Source organism: Palaemon carinicauda, chromosome 2 (genome assembly GCF_036898095.1).
Source record: "Palaemon carinicauda isolate YSFRI2023 chromosome 2, ASM3689809v2, whole genome shotgun sequence".
In the NCBI taxonomy this organism is placed as follows: domain Eukaryota; kingdom Metazoa; phylum Arthropoda; class Malacostraca; order Decapoda; family Palaemonidae; genus Palaemon; species Palaemon carinicauda.
In genome coordinates, this window is record NC_090726.1 from 46,031,152 (window position 1) to 46,055,068 (window position 23,917).

The following is a 23,917-nucleotide window of genomic DNA, read 5'->3' on the forward strand; positions in this document are numbered from 1 at the left end:
AAGACTTCCAACACTGAGCTGGGAGTACTGTCTTGGGACAGAAACAGTTGCGCTGCTTCCTTGAGCTTCTTGATGCAATTGTCTGAAGAAAAGACTCACTGCAGTTGTGTCCATCAGCATGACTAAGTACTTCACTACTGAAATTTATCCCAATCCCCAGACTGTGACAAAATGCTAAAGGTTGATCTCAATCTTATAGCAACTGCCTCACGTAGGAGGCCAAGATCATCCAGCCTTCGAGTTACAGCAACAGACGTATCCCCTACGAATGGGCAAAAGCTGCTACCAGAGAGTTCACCCGAGTGAACAACTCAAGGGCAGTACACAGTCTGAAGCACAGTCTTGAAATGGTACACCATACCACAGAGGGAGAACGGAAGTACCTCCGAGAGGACTAATGAATGGGCACTTGGAAGTATGCACCCTTCTCTGATGGAATTCAGAGAAGTTTGTTGGACAAACAAACTTGTTTAATGGAGAGAGGTTGATGATGGTCTCCAGGTCCTAGTTGACTTCAACATTAGGATTAGTCGAATGTAGAAGCCCAAAGACTTGTCTAGAATGACATCAAAGGCATTCTTCTTCAGCATCCTTTCTACCTCTATCCACAAGGCTAGAGCTTTTAGGGATGTTAGAAGATCAGGCAAAAACACTTTAAATATGTGAGATAGGGAGCCAATGGTCCAGAAAAGGTTATAAGTAACCGTCTCGAACCACAGCTCGGCCCCGTGTTTCTGCCTGACTGCCCAAAGGCTAGAGGGGCATCTCCCTACTCATGGAAGTAGGAGAGCAGGAATGCTGGCATAAAAATGCTCCTCAGGTCCAAGCCAGAGGAGTATTAGTAGAAGCCTTAGAACAAAAACTCGTAGAGAAGAGCAAAGTGCTAACAGTCCCGTGTAATTCACCTGCTTGCCAAGAATAAAACCAGGGAAGACTTAGCCCTTCTTGCTCCTCAATGCAAGCACCCACCAACAGGAGGCTACAATTTAAATTTGATAACAAAAGGTAATTGTAACAACAATTATGCCCCTAAGTAGTATTGAATCTATTGCCAATTTACCAGCAAAATCGATACCACCATTCAAAGTGAAGATATGAAAAAAAGATTACACAGCCTTGAATAGGACGCAACAGTACGTAAGTACTCGTTACAGCTGAAGACAAAAGTGAAGAGTCTTCGACAAGCGGGTGAGCAGGGATACTTGCTCACAAGCCTTTCTTGTCGCTAACTACATTATTAAGGAATTCAAAGGGCATTCTAGTTCATAAAGAATGAGATGTTTGTATACTCATAGGAATAAAAGGGAAATGTGAATGTCTTTAAAGGTGAATATATCATTGACGATTTTTTAGCATCAACTGGTATCTGTTAACTAATCCCTACAAATGGTAAGGTCTGACTGTAAATACTAGTGATATTTGTATGTGACAGTTCATAAAGGTGTGAAAATAATACAGTTTTACTAATTCAGAGAAACCATGAATTAGTAGGTAGTAGGTTGGCCAGGGCACCAACCACCCATTGAGATACTACCACTAGAGTTGTGGGGTCCTTTGACTGGCCAGACAGTACTACATTGGATCCTTCTGTCTGGTTACGGATAATTTTCCCTTTGCCTACACATAAATCGAATAGTCTGACCTATTCTTTACAGATTATCCTCTGTCCTCAAACCAAACAATTCTTCTTCACCCAAGGGGTTAACTACTGCCCTGTAAAAGTTTGGTGGCTACTTTCCTCTTGGTAAGAGTAGAAAAGACTCTTTAGCTATGGTAAGCAGCACTTCAAGGAGAAGGACACTCCACAATCAAACCATTATTCTCTAATCTTGGGTAGTACCACAGCCTCTGTACCATGGTCTTCCATTGTCTTGGGTTAGAGTTCTCTTGCTTAAGGGTACACTCCAGCACACAATTCTATCTTATTTCTCTTCCTCTTGTTTTGTTAAAAGTTTTCATACTTTATATAGGAAATATTTATTTTGATATTGTTACTGTTTTTAAAATTTAATTTTTCCTTGTTTCCTTTCCTTACTAGACTATATTCTCTTTTGGAGCCCCTGGGCTTATAGCATCCTGCTTTTCCAACTATGGTTTTAGCTTAACAAGTAATTATAATCATAATAACAATTTGCTGATATTGCATATAAAAAAAGAGCTACGATCTACTAATTCTTATAAACTAAAATAAATTGCTGAACCTGTAAATAGCATGTCAGTTTTTAGTTTTTAATTTTTTAATTTAAAAAAAAAAACGGTGAACATACAAAAAGCCAATCTTTGCTCCACAGACATAAAAATACCCAGCAAAGAAAGAGTTCCTGAAGAAAAAACATACCCAATGAACAGACTGTACCTATTGGAAAATATTAATTTAATACAATAGACAAAACATAATGGATAAAACTTATCCACATGGTTGCTGTGGCCTGATTGGTAACGTCTCTGCCAGGTGTTTGCCGGTCGGGGGTTCGAGTCCCACTCAGACTCATTAGTCCCATTAGTGTCTGCAACCTTACCATCCTTGTGAGCTAAGGTTGGGGGGTTTGGGAGAGCCTATAGATCTATCTGCTGAGTCATCAGCAGCCACTGCCTGGCCCTCCCTGGTCCTAGCTTGGGTGGAGAAGAGGCTCGGGCGCTGATCATATAGTATATGGTCAGTCTCTAGGGCATTGTCTTGATTGCTAGGGCAATGTCACTGTCCCTTGCCTCTGCCATTCATGAGTGACCTTTAAACCTTTAAAAATGCAACTAATGGACAAAATTAACTCGCCCACCCCTAGGATAAAATGTATCCAATGAATACGTATATTTTATCCACTGCATTTCTAATTGCTTTGATAAGGCTCAGAGGTACTACTGTCATTATCAATTTCTATCTAGCATCATTAGAGTCACTCCCAAACACTCACACTTAACTAAAAAGCTGAGACATAAGAACCTCTAAAACATTTATAACACTTCCAGAAGACTAAAATCCCTTGCTACAAAACCACACGCACTCACTGCATAGCCTCGACAACAATAACAATGCTTCTAGAAGGCTCAAATCACTGGGAGAGCGAAGTAAGACGTACCCATGATACACATATACATACATACATACATATACCCAGGCACTTCCCCCAATTTTGGGGGGTAGCCGACATCAACAAATGAAACAAAAACAAAAAAGGGGACCTCTACTCTCTACGTTCCTCCCAGCCTAACAAGGGACTCAACCGAGATCAGCTGGTACTGCTAGGGTGCCATAGCCCACTATCCCCCGTTATCCACCACAGATACACACACTGATGGAAAATTTACAATCCATCACATTAACGCTCAAGCCTTAATACATACTCTATCTGAATGTCAAAGGACATTCATCTGATAAAATTCACTAAATATACAGTGAGTGATTAGTGCAATTTTCCTTCCCCTTCACCTTTCATGATTATCATTTATATTTCAGTGTAAAATATCTTATTTTCTGAACATATACATTACTGCTGGAAACCACCTAAGCTAAAGAAAATTATTAAAAGTACAGTACATCATAAAATACACCAGTATTTTAACAGATGCAATCACTCTTTAAGACATACCTCCTCTTACCAATTTCCTTATTGAACGTTCTTTCTCCCGGGTTACGACTTAAAAAATCATAAATTTTCCTCAAAAATCTCTTGCACCCAAAATTTTTTTTAGAACTTCTGTTAGTTTAAGCTAGAAATAAAATCAAATTTCAGTGTGATCTCTACTCAATTTTCATTCTTACCAGAAGAATAACCCCATGATAAGTTTAAAGGTAATCTTTTACTTGAATTACCAATTACATTACAGATTGTGATCCTGCAGCGAAGATATATGTGATAAGATGTATACTATATGGCAAAAAACCCTAGTTGGGGCAACTACTAATTGGCAGAATACATAACAGGTGCACAACCCTCCAAGCAATCAGAGCCAATGTTAAAACACGATGAGGAAATTATTTAGCTTAATTAACCTTTTCCCTTTTTGCAATCAGATATATTTATCCTTTGGCTCTAAACCAAACTAGAAACTTTGAAGCATGCCTTGAATTAATTTACAAATATGTTAACTACATCTACAGTAACTACAGCTAAAACAAGAACAATTCAGTATTAATCACTATCAAGCAGAAGAAAAATGATCAGTAATCAAAGCAACGCCACAACTAAACCTAAATGTTAGTAAAAAGTCAAAACATCTATAGCACTCACGTGTTCCTAATTCGTTGTTTTCAGGTGAATTTGCCTTGCTTGGATCCATCGCAGGCAAAGATGGCGGAGAGGAATGTATGAACTGTGGTGTGGAATTTGGCTGAGGCTCATTTGGATCATTAGGTACTGCCACCCATCTGATATTTGGTCCACCTTTCGGCTGGCCTTGAACATGGGTAGCAGGATTTCCTTCGCCACTCTTGTCTACGTACTGATACATCTTCATGGATTTTAATATTTTACAACGACCTGTAGGGACGCCATAACCGTTCTTCTTTTCATCATCATCTCCACTGTCTGACATGTCCTTGTCTGGGTTACCCAAGTTTTCACTGGAACTAACCATTCTGTTACCTGCTGACACCACGATGGGGGAATCACTTGAGGTGTCTTTAACCTTTCGAAATGAGGTGGGCACTGAGGAATTGTTGATCACAGAGTAGAGAGATCCACCCTTCTGAATTTGGTTCAAGATACTTGAAGGAACAGTAACAAACTGCATTTTTTCAGTGCCTAAATTTGTTCCAAAAATTGGACTTTTCATATATACATGAGCACCTACACCTGGATTGGTGCCTATGGGTGAATTCTTTGTTGTTACTGATGTAGGAATCTGCACGGTTAAACCACTAGATGCCATATCCGATGCAGTGCTGACAGAAGAGGAGAGCAAATTAGTTGGTACTGTGCTGGAAGACAACTTTGCAGATACTGAAGTAGCTGTAGTTATTGATGGACTGAAATCTTGTGGAAGGGGAGTGCCCATACTTTTCCCAGATATTAGGGCAATGGGAGGACGTGCCTGAAAGTTAGGATTGACTATTCTTCGAACAACAGTCGGCCCAGTTTTCGGCAACACAGCTCTATACGCTGAAGGAACATTTTTCTGCTCTACTCCATCTGTAAATAAAATGAAATTATATTGTACTTCATGTTTCAAAAGATAACTTACATTCATCAAAAATAGGAAGTAAATTCTACTTTACAAAATATAAGAATTAAAAGGACAGTTTGTACAGCTTCTCTATTCAGATTCACACAGACACGTTATAACTCTTTACGAGTAAAAAGCAATAAAGTATCCAAAAATGGTATAAAATAAATATTTTCTCTTTTTATTATAAATATGAAATCCATTCAATACAAACTAATATGAATAAATTCATCAAGTATTAAAGCAGACCGTCTCTTCCCCTCTTCTAAAGAGGCTGTGACATAGTTCCCTCATAGATTAAGTAGGTTGTAAACGGTTCTAAAACAGTACATTACAAAAGTATAAAGCCCAATTGTAAACAAAGTGAAAACACCATTGAAGACCCAAATATCCACCTATCAAGAGACGCCAGCTAAGGTTCTCTAATAAATTCAAACTATTTGGTTCTACATCACTCATATATAGCCCAAATTCAGTGTTCATTATGTCTGAGACACTACAGTTTTTTTTGTCTAATAGATGGATAAGAAATAATGACAATAAAAGTTCACACTTACAAGGATGCCAGCCTCAATTTTTGTGTCAACTATCTTGAATAATTTTGCAGTTTTTAACAGTGAGACTCCTTTAAATAAGCATTAAAACCATTGAATTTTTCTATTCCTTCATTTACTTATTCAAATCTCCAGGTCACGATTTACAATAACAGCCATTTGACAGCTAACCGATCAATCACGACAAGGTCTTAGCAGCTGGTTATTGATAAAGCGGCTGTAACAAATACAACGACCCTGTCATCTATTCTTCTAGAAACCTATGCTAACCTCTCTAATGGATCTCAGTTATCTTTATTATGAAGTATAGAACTTAGGACACATATGTAATACATTACATTGCAAATAAAATGTATGCAGTACAGTACATATCTCTGCTTACGAAATTTTCAAGCTGCGAAACAAGATTTAAATATTTTTATGACTCGCTTTACAAAAAATATTTCTTTTTAAAAAAAGGGATTTGCCAGCCAGGCCGAGAACAAAATAGTCACCCATCCCAAAGAGTTGGAGAAAATGGATTCAGACAACAGAAAATGTAGCTGTAGTCTATAATAGAGGTAACTATAATATTACAGTACATATGGAACTGTCTATTTAGTATATGTACAGTATTGTACTGTCTGTATTGTATTATTTTCCATTTATTAATACATTAAATTGTAATAAGTACTTAATTTACAGGTATTAACAGTTAGTTTAGGTATATTGAATGGTTCAAATGTACAGTATTTCATTGTGGTCATACTGTAGCTTTATTATGAGATTTAATGTGGTGTTTTGTAGGGTTTGGAACGAATTACGCAATTTGTATGTGAAATGTGACTCACAACACGAAAAAATCACTTTATGAAAGCCACTCCAGAATGAATTAATTTTGTGTTGTGAGGCATTACTGTATCTAGAAATGATATTTTCATAATAAAATAAATTTTTGAATATACTTACCCGCTGGTTATATAATAGCCTAAGTCCCCGACGCCTCGGCAGAAAATTCAAAATCTCTTGCGCAGCTTAGCGCATATAAGCCAGGTGTACCCCAGCGCCCTCGCGGTACCCCAGGTAGAACTATGCTCAACCAATTCAGATTTTCCTTGCCCCATGGTCTCTAGAGGGGAGGAGGGTGGGTCTAAATCTTATATAACCAGCGGGTAAGTATATTCAAAAATTTATTTTATTATGAAAATATAATTTTTAAATATAAAACTTACCCGCTGGTTATATAATAGCTGATTGACACCCATTGGTGGCGGGTCAGAGACAGCTGCATAATTGGAAATTCACTTAAGAGTTTCATAAACAACTTAAGTGGTTCTAACCTGATAAGGAAGCCGACAGCAATGCTCTGCCTCATTTTGTCTGCTATCCTTAGGAGATCCAGTGATCCACTCGGGGCTGATGATCTCTAGCAGCTGTCAAACGGTACAACCACCTATAACATGACAGGACCTCAACTAATACCCTTGTTCCGGGCGCTCTCTAGGAACAAAATGACCACCTGACTAGGTCAAAGATTGCTGAAGATTGCCGACCAATCTTCACATACAATCATAAAAATATATATAACAGTTCCAAGTGAAGAACAGGGGTACTAGGAATTTAGGGAAATGTAGTGGAGAATGTTTCACCTACTACTGCACTCGTTGCACGTGATCCCAAAACGTAGACGTCTTCATAGAGACTGGACACGGTAAAAGTAAAGCAAGACGAATACAGGATTACCCCTTCAAAAGACTGTATACGCGATGCTTGCAGAGAACAGTTTAGTTTAAAAATTACAGAAGTTTCTACAGCTCTAACTTCGTGAGTCTTTACTCTTTCAACGTCTTATGATCTGTCACCCAACCGTGTGGAAGAACCTTTGTAATCAAAGTCTATATGAGATGACAGAATGTTTAGACATGGATAGAGCAGGCTTCTTGACCATGCACCTAAGAGTTATGAATAGACTCTTAACTTCTTTGTTCTTGTCCCAATAAAACTTCATCGTTTTAATCGGGCAAAAAACTCTTCTCAGCCCATCACAAACCAAATTCGAGAGAATAGTGATCCCGAAAAATTTAGGTTATGGATGAGAAAGATGTTTATTAATAACCAAGAATCCAGGTTGCAAGGTACCAATGGCTTAACCAATGTGAAGTCCATGTTCTTGCTAAAAGAGTGAACTTCACTGACTCTCAACTATGGTAGACTTACTCAGAAAGTCTCCAAAGTTAGGCCTTAAAAAGAAACCAAGTGTAAAGGGTCGGATCTGTCACTACCGCGAAGCTCCAGAAATGAACCTTGAATTTCAGGCTGGAGCATCTTGCTGATGCCTCCAAGTCCTCTCAAATGATCTGAGATGATCTATAAAGTCTCTATTTGATAGATCCAATCTTCTGCGTCTGAAGACAGATGCCCGCATACTCCTGAACCCTTTGATGGTCGAGGAGGGAAGAAAATGTGTTTTCTTCTAAGGTCTAAGAAAAAATAGGCCACTTGTATCAGAGTTACCTAATGAAGAGCTGGCTCTAGCTCTACACCACTCCATAAAGCACTCTAATTGGGTTGGAAGACCTTGAGGCAAAAGTCCTTTGTACAAGCGAAAGCCTCAGCTGTCTCCTTCGAACAACCCTCTAGATCTTGGGGGTTTTCCGAAATACTGGAGGCAGCTAGACCTAAAGCTTGATGGTTTAACATAAAACGTTCGTGATCCTGACACGGGGAAAAGGACTAAAGACATGCTTCCAGCATGCACCCAGCATGGTCCCAGCATGAGTCCAGAACGGTTCCAGCATGCTGCCTACACTCAACATGTCGTGAGAGAGAATCGGGGTCTAGAACCGACTCCCAAAACTCGTCCATATCGGTCGCAAGAAACAGATATTAAAGCTAGGCGTTGAAAAGAAGCGTCAACCACGTGAACTTCATGCTGTGAGGTTAAGACCTGTTTCGTGTGTAATCAGCAAGTGTTCAACAAACTTAAAGCCAAAGCTTGACAAGAGGGAGCGTTAGCTGAGAGGCCAGAGAGACGAGAAGGAGAGACAATAATCTGGTTAAACTGCTGTGAGAACAAGACTTGACTGTATGTGTCTAGCATGCGACCATAATGTCGCATGCGGTTGCATTTCCGTAAGGTGTCAGTGTGCTGTATGCGTTCACCTTGTCATGTGGGTACAGCGCTATGTGTGTGCCCAGCTTGTTGTAAATCTACAGCGTGCAGCGTGGAGGCGACAGCATCGCGTCCGGTCATTGACAGAAAGACGGAACTGATAGCCGAGAGTTGTTCACGTGTAGGATGCGTACGCATGAGTGATAGTCACGCGTCCCGCAGACCGCGAAAATGGGACAACTTGTTGAAAGGATCAACTTTGACTGTTAGCGTCCAACATACGACCAGACTGGTGTCTGCGTCTGGGACTGCGTGAGGGAGAGACCAGAACTTGCGTCTGTGTCTGCACGACGTCTGCCGTAAGAGAGAGACCGGACTGCTACAAGCACCCGCTCTAACGCTTCTCGTAACACGAGCATATCTCTGCAAGGGAGCGTTACTAAGCATAGGAGAACTATGCCTTCTGACACTAATCGGAAAACCATTTCTTTGATCTATGGTAGTCCTGAGACTCTTTAGGAGAAAATTTTCTACCCCCCGAGAATTGTAAACGCTAAACACAGATGAAATAGACCTTTTTAGCTCAGACCAAATCTACACTCGTGGGGTAGCGAGCGCGCCAACTCAAGCGTGGGCGAAGGCCGGGAGAGAGCATCAACCACAGTCCTGTGAGCGATCTGGGAGAGTCCCTATGACATTTCAAGCGTGCCTTGTGCGCGAACTGAACGTATCCAATGCTGTGAGATACCGTCAACAGTAGTCGTTAGACCTCAGAAGAAAGTAATAGACCTTTCTCCAAACTGGGGAAGGAGAAGAAGTGTGAACAGAAGCAAACTGAGCACCTTTTCCCCCGAAGAACTATGTGTCTTACACGATTCAGGTGCTGACACGTCGCCTTCTTCCGAAAAGAAAAAACTTCCGGCGAACGTTAGATACCGCAGGATAAGTTAATAGAAAAACATACGACTCCTGAAAGGTCTTGGACAAATTGATTGGTGACTACCAATTCTAGGTTATGCGTCCTTCGATGAGGACAAAGTCCTTCCTCCCTGAAAGTGAGTCAGAATCCAGAGGATTGTATGTGACTTGTCTGACTTCCGCTTCTCTCGCGGAAGAAAAAACACACTCGATTGCTTCCTGTTCACGCATCAAAACCCCACTGCTGCGAAGGTAAGTTCTGTTCGCGTGCATACATGACGAGTAACTACCTAGTCTGGTAGACAGGGAAAACGTAGAATGTTATTCTCGTCAGGAAACTGCATTCTAATATGCAGAAAACAGTTACAAGATCCATGATACCATCACGATGATGATCTGATCGCTTCAAGACATTCCAACTACGCTCTTTTCAAGAAACTATGTCACATGGTTGTGATGTCATAGCTCGCCAATCATAGGCGAAGAAAAGAGCATTACCTCATCATTCCAAAGTGGAGAGAGACCGTCTTGGACTGCATCAACAATATTGCTTGGCGGAACAGACGTTTAATGCACAAGGTCCGCGAAGAACCTCAGCCTACCGACCTTCCTTCTCCCAAGGGTTGGAACGTAAGTTAGAGATATAGGACTTGGGGCAAGGTGAAAACGAACAAACACCTCCTCCAGAGCACTGTGCTATGTTTATGAGTCACTAACAAGAGCGGTTTAAAAACATATACATTAAATCATAAAAGATCTGCCCGTGGTGGGAAATATACTTTAACGTTCTATTCTCATAAAGGCCTTAATGCCCTTTCTGTTGTAGCAGCCGTAAGCACTGTATCATCTCTACAGTAAGCTTCGTTATTTTCCTGAGAATGATTTAATGATAATTCATTACTTTATTTTACCATTAATTTACTTGGCCATCGTTCCCTAAAGGAGCCCTTTGGGTTAAAGCATCTTGCTTTCCCAAATAGGGTTGTAGCTGGCTTGTAATACAAATAAAATAAAATAAATAGTGACACCATCAACTCAACTACCGAAAACACTGAAGTCGAAACGAGGAGCAGCAGGTAAAAAATATGAGGGAAACTCTTTAGAAAAATTCTCATGAGTTTCTGAAAGTTATTCCCTTCCTTTTACAATCTCTATCCTAGGAAGAGAAGTCTTGATTCTTAGGAATCCACTCCTTATGATTCTGAATTCGGACCTCAATACTTAGAGGTTTTAATTCTAGTTCTCACAACCAAGAGTTAGCCCAGCAGGCCTTGGTCCGAGAATATAATATCTTTCTAGTTAAGATTTATTTCTTAATATAGCGCCTGGAACATCAATAACTAAACACTAGACGTTCATGGTCAGGTAGACATCAAAGTCTATAGTAATAGGCAGCGAAGCGTCCACCCCGACGCTGAAGCGTCCACCCGACGCTGAAGCGTCCACACTGACGCTGAAGCGTCCACCCGACGCTGAAGCGTCCACACTGACGCTGAAGCGTCCACACTGACGCTGAAGCATCCACACTGACGCTGAAGCGTCCACACTGACGCTGAAGCGTCCACACTGACGCTGAAGCGTCCAAACTGACGCTGAAGTGTCCATACTGACGCTGAAAGCGTCTACACTGACGCTGAAGCGTCCACATTGAGGCTGAAGCGTCCAAACTGACGTGGCGCTTCGCTCCATTCCGTCGACGTTTCGTTTCCGTTGCCGCACCGTTCCGATGACGCTTCGCCGGCTCTGTTGCCTGGCGAACGTCGGCGCGTCTGTATAGACTGATACTAGGTGCTATGAGCAGTCGGTTTGCGTTGAGCAGGTAATCGAAGTAAAGCACCACTTTCCCTCACCATTGAACATTGCGGTTGGTAGGCCGCCTGTGCGACAACGAGTCCTCACCATTAAAGACACGACGCCTGTGCGTCCGTGTCAAAGACCGGAATCGAGACACCCATCCGCACTGTTAACAGCAGGCAGAAAAGACTGCATAAACGAAGATAGATGCTGTTTCATGCCTAACTACAAAGATCAAGGATCAACCTTAGGCGAAACGTATTCAGCATTATCTTCGTCGATCCATAGCGCTAGCCACTGTCGAGAGACGACACCCATCAGGTGGGGGGGCGGCACTGCGTCGGCGCCGCATGAAACGTAATACACGCAGAACGAATCTAATTTGTTTTCAGCTTAGCGCCTTTGAAAACACTAACACCTCGCTTTATCTATAGTGAGGGTGAGCGTTCTGGTGGTTGACAGAAAACACTCGAGAGGACTTCAGTTCGGGTCTAAAAGACTATAACGCCTGGTTACCCTCTCGATTCCTTTCGCCGTTTGACTTAACTTCTCCCCTGGGTCCGGGAGCTCGACAGATGTCTAAGGCTAGGATAACGACAGGTCCGAATAGAAGCACTCTCCACTGAATAAAATTCACTGCACAATTTATCACTAAAAAATTTGCACTTTACTCTTTGGCCCAAAGATAGTTTCATAATTACCTGAAAGACAAAGTATACACTCTCTCAAAGGAAATGAACTCCGTAGAGAGAGACTTATAATTCTGTCACTGGACAATTGTTTGAATGGGAAACAAAAGTACCGAATCCCATATAAACGTAACAAAATATTAAATATCAAAAATTACCTTAATAGATTTAATATTTATACAATAAAATAAACCCTTAAATTAAGGGGTTCCAATAAAAGATGAATCATCACTCGCATCATTGGAACGTCTACAAATAATATACAAACAATTTAGTATTCCGAAAACCACCAAAGCAACAACGATACATAGAATCGTGCGCTACGATGAATGTAAAGAATACTGCATCGTATAGAATAAACTGAAGTGTAACTTCCTTTAATCTCTGACTAAGGAAAAGTACTGAAAGGCCAAATTAATTGCAAAATAAAATGTTCCTTTTATAAAGTACAATTAAAACTTGAGAAGTAAGAAGAAAGTACTATTCATAAAATCACTACAATATATGTAACATCGTAACGATACTGATTACCGTAACAAAAATAAACTGAACGGAAGTTAATCTTTGCAAATAGATCAAAGATTATCTAAAGAAAAATATTAATAGGATAAAATTTTCTCAAAATAATTCCTTTAATTTAATTTATAACTTAAAACTCTAAAAGCAAAATCACTTATATTCTTAAAAGGCAAGACTTTTAGCCTACGGAAGAGGCTGTGACGTCATCTATGGACGAAATGTTTACATTTCGCCCCTATGCTTTCGTGAGGTTTAAAAAACAAATATGCGAAAGCCAAAACTCAAAAACGTTAATACATCACCAAAAAACGTCCAAACAGAGTAAGAAAAGAGAGAATTTCCAATAGTTCAGCCAGCTATGGCGGCAGAGAAAATCTGAATTAGTTGAGCATAGTTCTACCTGGGGTACCGCGAGGGCGCTGGGGTACACCTGGCTTCTATGCGCTAAGCTGCGCAAGAGATTTTGAATTTTCTGCCGAGGCGTCGGGGACTTAGGCTATTATATAACCAGCGTGTAAGTTTTATATTTCAAATTTATGGATTAGATTTAATTTATGAATTTCAGCTGCATGGCCCACCGCAGAGGGCCAAGAGGCCATCCAGCGTCAAAATTCAACTGGTGGATATTCGTGCAGTTGCAATATTAAAGGTAAAGTTTAGAGGTTGGCAAAAAGAGTTTATGAGTCCCCCTATATTGGATAATTGTTCATCATGTACTTTCAAAATAATAAATTCCAAACATTAAATTTCTATCAGTTTAAAACAAAGTACTACGCAGTTGTGACGCAGTTCGCGGAGGTAGCAGCAGTAGGGGATTCAGCGTTATGAAGCTTCATATGTAGTGGATAATGGGGGCGAGTGGGCTGTGGCACCCTAGCAGTACCAGCCGAACTCGGTTGAGTCCCTTGTCAGGCTGGGAGGAATGTAGAGAGGAAAGGTCCCCTTTCTTTCATTTGTTTGATGTCGGCTACCCCCCAAAATTGGGGGAAGTGCCTTGGTATATGTATGGATGTACTACAAAGATTAATTCCCAATATTTTCTTTGTCAACTATAATTCAGTTGAATAAGGAATGAACTCTAAGAACTTTCAATTTGTGAATAAAGCAAGTTCAAATCAAACAATTTGTACCTGAGTAACTTAACAAGATTCAAAAGATCATGCAGTAGAAAAGGGTAAAAGTCAATGAGACAGTTTTACTTGTATGCAATCAATTGAATTATCTATATTAACTAATTTTATAAATACTATTATACAAAGTTTTAAGAAAAGGATGAAACTATTTGAATACTCCACAAATTCATGAATCATTTTTGCACAAACAGTATTGACTATTTATCAATTATTTTGGTACCCTATCAACTGTAAATAGATATTCTAGTACACATTTGAGGCCTTCATGTCTAACAGGTTAAACTAAAATCATTGCTTGATATTTCATGAAAGTCTGTTTGAGTTCATTTTCATGAATAACAGATTTGCACTGCGATCCAAGCTCGTTAGAGCTTGAATCGCATCACAAGGTATCGAGGGATCGCTTGCATTAAGCAAAACTCTCAAATGAAAGACTAGCCCTCCAAGGAGCTCTGAAGACCTACGGCACTTTACGAGCTCTGAAGACCTACTGCACTTTACGTCAGAATGTGAGAATGCTTCATAGCTGCCTAGATTGATAAGCTACAGGCTACGACAGCAGGTCGTGGTAGCGACTACATCCGCCGAAAACCCCAATGGGTCGGCAAACTCAGGAGAGAAAGGCAAGCATATCTCACAAGTGAAGACTAGCCTCTGGTTGAGCATGCTGAGAGTGCCATGAAGTAGTTTATCACCTGACCAAGTGAGGCGATCGGTCGCCTGGAACATTGAATCAACAGCATTTGCTATGACGCTTGTTGCTTGCATGTCTGCCGTGAAAGGCTAGATCCCATACGGATCGGCATACAGAGACAGAAAAGACTCCCTTTCAAGAGGTTCTCTGATCCTAAGACTTCAAGGATGTCTAACTCTAAGACAAATACCTTTAACCAACCTAAGGAGTTAAAGGAGCCATAATATAATCAAGACTATGACTCCTGGACAATATTCCCGAGATGCTAATGTGTCGCCCAGGAATAAGACCAGGAGCAAGTTTCATTGCCATAGCCTGTCAGGAACATGGAAGGAGACTTTTGTCTTCGACCATGGCTAAAATCAAAGTGATAAAGGTATGACCTGAGAAAGGTATAAGTGACCGGGGGCCATCACTTCTCCCCACTACCACCGGTTAACAACCGTGTGGTTGTTTACACCTCGTTGAAAGTTTTATAGCTGCATGCCAGCTGGCACTGATTTCTTTTCCTATGGTAAAGAATGCAGAGTTTGTGTAGTGTAGTAACAAATACAAACCAACCAACCTAAGTCCAAAACTTTACATACAAAAAGCACAAAATAGAATAATGAAATAACCAAACAGGATATGTTCTTCTATAGAGGTATAAAATGAATAAAATAGAAATGAGTATTTAAAAATAATATTACATTAAATCAATTCTGACTCAATTACCTTTGCCAAGACTTTGTATGAGCCCTTTTTCCATCATTCCTTGTATTGTAGCCTTGTCAAGGATCATGTACTTTCTCCCATCAGTTTTAGTTATTGTGTTGGGTCTCCTTAACGGACCAGGATCTGCAAAGAATAAAAATACCCCAGTGAGGAAAGGAAACAAGGAAAAATAAAATATTAACCCTTTTACCCCCAAAGGACGTACTGGTACGTGTCACAAAAGCCATCCCTTTACCCATTGCAAAAAAATGCTATAAAAATGTTTTTCATATTTTTTGATAATTTTTTGAGAAAATTCAGGCATTTTCCAAGAGAATGGGACCAACCGGACCTCTCTATGACAAAAATTAAGGCTGTTAGATTAATTTAAAAAAAAATATACTGCAAAATGTGCTGGGAAAAAATAACCCCTTGGGGGTTAAGGGTTGGATATTTACAAATACCCGGGGGTAAAAGGGTTAAGAACAGTAACAACATTGAAATAAATATTTCCTATATAAACTATAAAAACTTTAACAAAACAAGAGGAAGAGAAATTAGATAGAATAGTGTGCCCGAGTGTACCCTTAAGCAAGAAAACTCTAACTCAATACAGTTCTGGAAGACTTTGTGCGAACATTCATTCTATTTCAAGCTTTACTTTTCCTTCTGTCAAAAAACTTAGTAATATATTGTGATAAATGTAATGCTATTTCTGCTCCATTTCATCTTCCTTATTTTTTCGTTATCAAACTAACAATCAATCATGTTTTTAACCCTCAAGACAACACATCTACAGTGTCCCAAAATAATGTATGCACTCTTTGGATTGTTACAACTTGTTCAATTTATTGATATTAACGTGGAAAAGATTATTTTTTTTTTTAACCCTTTTACCCCCAGGCTCTTTGGAAATTTCCAATCCTTAACCCCCAAGGGGTTATTTTTTCCCCAGCACATTTTGCAGTATATTTTTTTTAAATTGCTCTTACAGCCTTAATTTTTGTCATAGAGAGGTCAGGTTGGTCTCATTCTCTTGGAAAATACCTGAATTTTCTCAAAAAATTATCAAATATATGAAAAAAAAAGTTTTAATAGCATTTTTTTGCAAGGACGTACCTGTACGTCCATGGGGGTAAAGGGATGAGTTTTGTGAAACGTACCAGTACGTCCTTTGGGGGTAAAAGGGTTAATAACAATAAATTAAACAAGTTGTTGTAACAATCCGAAGAGTGTATACATTATTTTGGGACACCCTGTATATATACTGTATATACAAAAATACAAAAGCTCTCTCCTCAAACACTCACAGGTACGAGTCACTTTCACGGGTGATTCGATATTTTTATAGCGGGTTGGTACAACATATGCATCACCATTGTCTTCGTGTTCTGAAATTAAATTCAAAATATAATCATTGCATTTAGGACTTTTTTTTTATCAAGTTTTTAAAGATACATCTAACACAATTTCTATAACTCAATACAGTACTGTACAAAGCCTATGTTTACAAGCAATGAATAAAAAATATATACAGTATTCTACTGCATACCCAATTTTCATAGAATCCGAAGAGAATAGATCACAACATACAGCTACGAGTTCTTCCTCTTACTTTTCTCTAATCCCAGCCGTTTAAAGGTTTAAAAGCCACTCATGAATGGAAGGTTTATGATACAGTAACATTGCATTATAAAGCAGGACAATGCCCTAGCGATTGACCATATATAAATATGATCAGTGCCCAAGACCCCTCTCCACCCAAGCTAGGACCAAGGAGGGCCAGGTAATGGCAGCTGATGACTCAGCAGACAGACTTCTAGGCTCCCACACACTCGCCATCTTTAGATCACATGGATGGTGAGGTTGCATCAACCAAAGAAACTAACGAGTTTGAGCGGGACTCGAACCCCAGTCTGGTGTTTACCAGTCAGGGACGTTACCACATCGGCCACCACAACCTTGATATGTTATTCCTCCTCTCTAATAAATCAAATTTCACTGGTGATTATAATTCTCTTAACTTTTTAATCGAGTCTATTCCACCCTCAAGTCTCCGCTCCTCCTTCAAACTCATTTCCACTCTTCCTTGTACCTCTAGATTGTGGGACACTGCTGAGATGAATCTACAAAGGTACTTATACACATTCCTCAAGAGATTACTATTGATGGCAGAGCTCAAAATTCAGTGATGGCCCCATATAGCTATTTTCCGATGTCATGAAGGATCAAAATTCTGATAACCAAAGATCAAAGCTGTGGGCAGACCCAGAGTGGCCCTTGGGGAAAGCAAATAATGACTTCGTTCCTAGCCTAAGCATCACCCTGTGTGGGAGCTAAAAAGACATTGATCATTCTGTAACAATTTGTGTACCCATCATCTATCTTTTGGGTATGTCTTGCTGCCTGACTACCTAACAACTCGTGCTGATAAAACCCTTTAGGAATTTCACCGAGAAAACCATGACAGTGAGTGGGAAGTAGACCATCACGATTTCCCATATCACTCACATACATACATACATATACCAAGGCACTTTCCCCAATTTTGGGGGGTAGCCGACATTAAACAAATGAAACAAAAAGGGGACTTCTCCTCTCTACGTTCCTCCCAACCTGACAAGGGACTCAACCGAATTCGGCTGGTACTGCTAGGGTGGCACAGCCCACCCTCCCACATTATCCACCACAGATGAAGCTTCATAATGCTGAATCGCCTACTGCTGCTATCACTCACAGAACTTCTAATATCAGTTGCCATATCTCAAGTGCTAAGCAAGATTCAAATGCCATCTATGAATTGATGAGAGAGAGACCAAAATATATAGCAGGGTGATATCTATCCCTCATGGATTCCAAGAATAAGGGCCAGAGAACCGCCAGTGAACACTGCTGCTATGAAGCCCAACAAAGCAAAGTTAGATTTTTCAGGAACAACATGACAGCTATAAAATATACCGTAATGGGGTGTCAATGTTTGCAATCTCAAAATTTATGCAAGAATCTTTTTGATCACTAAAAATTGATACAGAGAGTAGACACTTTGAAACCATGAGATCTCATCTACTTCATAGATGAGGGCCTGCCTAAGGATCCTACATAAAGCTCGTCTACTTTGGCACAGTAAATTACCCAACAAAGTACGTGGCAGCACAAGAAACTCGGCATTTGTATACTGTACTTTATAAGCTCACATGTAACTGTGGCTTGAAAGTTATTAATTCTAAATAAAGATGTGAGGTTCTGTTCTTGAGAAAAGAGAAAGTTCTACCATGAATTATTCATGACATTATGCAATTGTGTGTGCGTACACATAACAATTCCATTTACTTTTGTATTTTGTTGTGGAATGATAGGTTACTACATTAACCCTCAGAGGATCTATTCAGCTTTCTAATGGATTTTGCAGTTTCTTTCGATGTTTATTCCTTTGTTACTTATAATACAAAACGTCAACATAAGTAAGTTTGTCACACGAAGTCATTCGCTCACTGGCCAAGAGCCATGAGCCTGACAGCGATTTACTCACACCTGGGATCAGCAGAGGGTTAATCTATTCCAAAAGTAAGTAAAATAAATAACAAAATAGGCTCTTTACTAATTTAAGTAATATCAAGTAGTCATCCATCCGCAGAACCTAGTCTCCTACCTAGGTTCCTCTTCTATACTCGTCACGGTCTCTAGGTCCTGAAGGACACTCCCATCTCCCAAGGTATAAGTTTCCTAAGAAAGTAGTTCCCAGATACTCCTAAGAAAGTAGTTCAATGTAGGTACTGTTAGGAAAAATACAAATTACTTAAAATTTGTGATTTTTCAATATTAAACTTAGCCGGTGATCATATAGCTGTCAGCTCTGCTGCCCGACAGAAAAACCTAAGGACAAAATACGCCAGCGATCGCTATACAGGTGGGGGTGTACATCAACTGCGCCATCTGTCGAGCAGGTACTCAAGTACTCCATGTCAACACAGAACCAATTTTCTCTCTGTCGTGCCACTGGCAAGACCTACTAAATACGCTGTTACTAACTGGATTTGTTTTCACAACTATTTGGTGAAGTACACTATTCTAGTTTTGAGCTTTCGCTATGCAGGGGTTTTATCTTCATCTCAAAACTTGAACTCGTTTTGGATAGATCTAATTATGGTGACAAAGAGAGTATGGACTCTCTTTCACTTTTAAATGGCCGACCCTTCCCTTAGACGGAAGTGTGTTTAGGTTTTTAGTAGTTTTGCTTAACACGTTATAGATCTATATATTTTATATCTCTCCGCCTTTATTAGGCCTCTTCGATTAACTTTCCATTTATTATAAACATATAAAAAATAAATTTTTATGTTTTGTTTATATGCGACCTTTCCTGATAGTAGGCGGTCCTAACTTGGAACCGAAGTTAATCAACGTTGAGCCCGTTATATCGTATTTAGCCTTTAAGGAATTTAAAACTTTTTAAATTTAATGTTTTAGGAAAGAATTTCTTTGATAGTCTTCGTACTGTTTTCAAAGATGAACTAACGTTTAGTTTTTTTTAGACTACGCAGTTGTTGACGTTCAGGACGTTCAACATGCGCTCTATCGTTACGATAGAGAGAGTGTATCACGGTTTCACTTTGCAGTAAGAGTAAATCGATTCTGACGTTTCGTTCATTCTTTCTTAACTTAAATGGTTTAAATTCTAAATTAAAGGAACTTTTTATTTGGAAAACCTTTCAGTTTTTTTCCTTTAGCCAAATAACATGTTTTTTGACGATATATAATTGGGCTCTTCTCTCAGGTGCGAAATCAAGAGAGAAAGAGAGAGAGAGAGAGAGATAGAGACGGAGGGAGAGAGAGGAGAAAAAACGTTCCGTTCAAGCGGGTAACGTTGTTCTCGTGTTACTCTCCTCCCTAGTCGCTGTACGGGGAAGAAGGTAAAACGTTTCTAGGGTTTTATTCTTGTCCCCAGGCTATGTGCGGTGAGAGTTTGTAAACGTAGTTTATTTGAACTAGTGTTTAGTCTCTTTCCCAGCCGCTGAATTCTTTATCTTTATATATGTTTTCTGTTTTTGCTAGTATTAATGAGCTGCATTATACGACTGTTTTCGCAATTACTACCTTTTAATGAAGGGTAGAATTGCGTGTTTCAGGTAGAAATCAGTAAAAGTTTCGATTTCAGTGAAATAATTGCAAAACAGAAAATCGAAGTGATAAAGTGATATGCGCAAAGTGTTACAGTGTTGCGTCCGAGGGTTCGTCTGTTCGTGCCTGTCGTTCACCTAGTCCGGGACCTCTTGCAAGCTCCCAAGCCCAGGGGAGAAGTAATGTCGAACGACTTATGGGTTCGTCAGGCCTTGATCAACGAACAGACGTTTCCCTCCGTGGTTTCGTGCGTATCTACCCAAGATCGCCCCACCCACACAAAGACGAGAGAGCCCATTTACTTCTCGTCTGCGGAAGAGCTTTCTCGTAAGAAACCATGGACCAAGGTCTCGCAGCTTATTAAGCGCAAGTCGGTCCCTTCCGCGCAAGTCCAACGGCCCAGTTGTAGCCACTGGGTCAGTTCGGACTCGCTGCAGTCTTCCGACGACTGCTCACCTCCTAAGAGAGGCAAAGCGGTACCGCAACAGGCAGTAACACCGTCTGTTGCCGCACCTGCTACTGTAGACCCTAAGTGGTCTTTGCTGCAGACCATGCAGACACAGTTAACATCTTTAATGCAGGAGTATCGTGCGGAGAAGGTTGACGCTGCACCCGTTAGCCTACAACCAACCACGGTTGTGCGTTCAGTTGACGCTGAGGCTACCTTCTCCCGCACTCCGGCTGTGAGAGTTCCACCACCCATGCGCAGTGTACCCTGCCAGCCGCACGTTGACGTTCACAGACGCACGGAACCCTCCGTTGACGTTCGCGAGTTACCACAACAACAGGAGGGTGGAGTTAAGTTGCTTTGTTTTGACGCTGTGCGTCAACCTCCGCATTCTAGAGTTGTTTTGACTGCTCCGTATAGACAGTCAAAGCAGTCTCGAGTGAACACTATATGTCCTCACGCACCTGTTGTGGTTGACAGTTCAGTTGTTGACAGTTCACAGACTGTCAAGCAGTTACATGACGTTGCCTTCTGGTCTGCTACTAATGCACCAGTGCTGTATGTCCTCACGCACCTGTTGTGGTTGACAGTTCAGTTGTTGACAGTTCACAGACTGTCAAGCAGTTACATGGCGTTGCCTTCTGGTCTGCTACTAATGCACCAGTGAGAGACTCACTGAGATAACCTAGCTTTTATCGGACAAGGTTCCTGTAGATGAGAAAGTGCTGTTCTCCCTCCTACTGATATTCCTTTGAGGACTCTGTCATTTGGAGAGGAGCCTTAAGCTGCTTAGCCTCCTATGGACTTTAATTAAATCATGATAATTTTTTAAGGATCTTCGTCCGGATCTTGTAACTGCTGCTCCTCGTTCGCCTAAACGTCAGAGCTTACACTAGGCCTAGCTACTTCGAAGCCGTTGTTGTTAAGCTAGTGCTCTCTCGCTCTCCTAGAGAGCGTTACGTTGGCTAGGCGACTGGTTTTTGCACCAGGAGGAGTTTTAGGGATACAGCCTTTGATTTCCCTTCTTTTAAACTGGCTTATAGAGCGAGAGTCTGATAGGACACGAGAGAAGTTCTCGGCTTGGGAGTTCATGCCTCTGCCCAGATAGACTTCTCAATTCTGGTAGACTCGCCCTGGCGCCTAGCCAGGAGACGCTCCAAGTTGTTTACAGGTCAACTTCTCAACTTTTGTCGAGCCTTTGAAGTTTTGCTGTTCTATTATGTCACACATAACAAGGCTTCCAGGGATGGTAAATGGTTCCGCCTCAGTCGCTAACCCCGTCTGTTGCCACACCTGCTCCCGTAGACCCTAATGGGCTTTGCTGCAAGACATGCAGTCCAAGCTTGTGTCCTTGATAGAGGACTTAAATGCGGAGAAGAACCTTCTGGCCAACAACCTTCCAACCGGTTGGTTGTGCGCCCTGTTGACGCTGAGGTATCCTACTCGCGTCTGCCAGTTGAGGTGGTTCCTCCACCGATGCGACCCAGTGTGGGTTGCCAGTCGCACGTTGACGTTAAGCGACGCTCGGAGGTGGTTGTTGACGTTCAGTGTGTCACTAGGAAGACGTTCAACAACCAGCAGAGGTGACTTGTTGTGACGCAGTGCGTCAACCTCAGCAACCCGGTAGGGTGTTGACTCCACAACCCAGACAGTCTAGACAGTTCGGGTTGACGCTGTACTTCCTCGCGCACCCATGGTTGTTGACAGTTCACAGACTGTGCAGCAGTGCCATGATATTGCGTCCGGCTCCGTCACGCATCCACCAGTGCGACCGGATTCAGCGAGTCAGACGTTGCCCACTCCGTTGCCGTTTCCTCATCAGTTTCGGATGAGGAACCCTCTGATGAGGACGTTGCTGAACAAGACGATCAACCCCCAGCCCTGCTATCCATCCAGAAGATGCTGAAGAAGGAACGCTGCCCAGTCAGGCTGTGGATGAGTCTGGTAGGGACACTGTCATCCGTGGATCAATTTGTGTCACTAGGAAGACTACACCTCCGTCCTCTTCTATACCATCTAGCTTTTCACTGGAAAAAGGACAAGACGCTAGAAGCGGTCTCGATCCCGGTTTCCGGAAAGTTAAAGTCTTGTCTGACTTGGTGAAAGGACTATATCAACCTTAGAGAGGGTCTTCCCCTGACTGTTCAGACTCCCAACCACGTTCTCTTCTCGGACGCATCGGACGTAGGCTGGGGTGCGACATTAGACGGTAGGGAATGCTCGGGATTATGGAACTCGAATCAAAGGACAATGCATTTCAACTGCAAGGAGCTACTGGCAGTACGTCTGACCTGGAAAAGCTTCAGGTCTCTCCTTCAAGGCAAAGTGGTGGAGGTGAACTCAGACAACACCACGGCTTTGGCGTACATCTCCAAGCAAGGAGGGACCTACTCTCTGACATTGTACGAGATCGCAAGGGACCTCCTCACCTGGTCAAAAGGTCTAGACATTTCACTAGTTACGAGGTTCATCCAAGGCAACTTGAATGTCATGGCAGATTGTCTCAGTCGGAAGGGACAAATAATTCCAACAGAATGGACCCTCCACAAGGATGTATGCAAGAGACTTTGGGCCACCTGGGGCCAGCCAACCATAGATCTCTTCGCAACCTCGATGACCAAGAGGCTCCCAATATTTTGCTCACCAATCCCGGACCCAGCAGCAGTTCATATAGATGCCTTTCTACTAGATTGGTCACATCTAGATCTATATGCATTCCCTCCGTTCAAGATTGTCAACAAGGTACTGCAGAAGTTCGCCTCTCACGAAGGGACAAGGTTGACGCTAGTTGCTTCCCTCTGGCCCGCGGGAGAATGGCTCACCGAGGTACTTCGATGGCTAGTAGACGTTCCCAGTACACTTCCCCTAAGGGTGGACCTTCTACGTCAGCCACGCGTAAAGAAGGTACACCAAGGCCTCCACGCTCTTCGTCTGACTGCCTTCAGACTATCGAAAGACTCTCGAGAGCTAGAGGCTTTTCGAAGGAGGCAGCCAGAGCGATTGCTAGAGCAAGGAGAACATCCACCCTTAGAGTCTACCAATCGAAGTGGGAAATCTTCCGAAACTGGTGCAAGTCAGTATCCGTATCCTCAACCAGTACCTC

The 23,917-nt window shown here is 41.4% G+C and overlaps 1 protein-coding gene across 4 annotated transcripts in view; it reads right to left on the reverse strand.

The window, feature by feature from the left end:
• The window catches only part of LOC137624545 (uncharacterized), a 68,141-nt gene that overhangs the window by 12,074 nt on the left and 32,150 nt on the right, over positions 1-23,917 (reverse strand). For 3 of the 4 annotated variants that reach the window (XM_068355435.1, XM_068355454.1, XM_068355444.1), the window contains exons 5-7: positions 16,559-16,639; positions 15,270-15,392; positions 4,230-5,129 (exon numbers count right to left, since the gene is read on the reverse strand). In XM_068355435.1, the coding sequence (XP_068211536.1) occupies positions 4,230-5,129; positions 15,270-15,392; positions 16,559-16,639 (1,104 nt within the window). The remainder of the gene's footprint in view (positions 1-4,229; positions 5,130-15,269; positions 15,393-16,558; positions 16,640-23,917) is intronic. The other variant, XM_068355461.1, reaches the window with a different exon arrangement.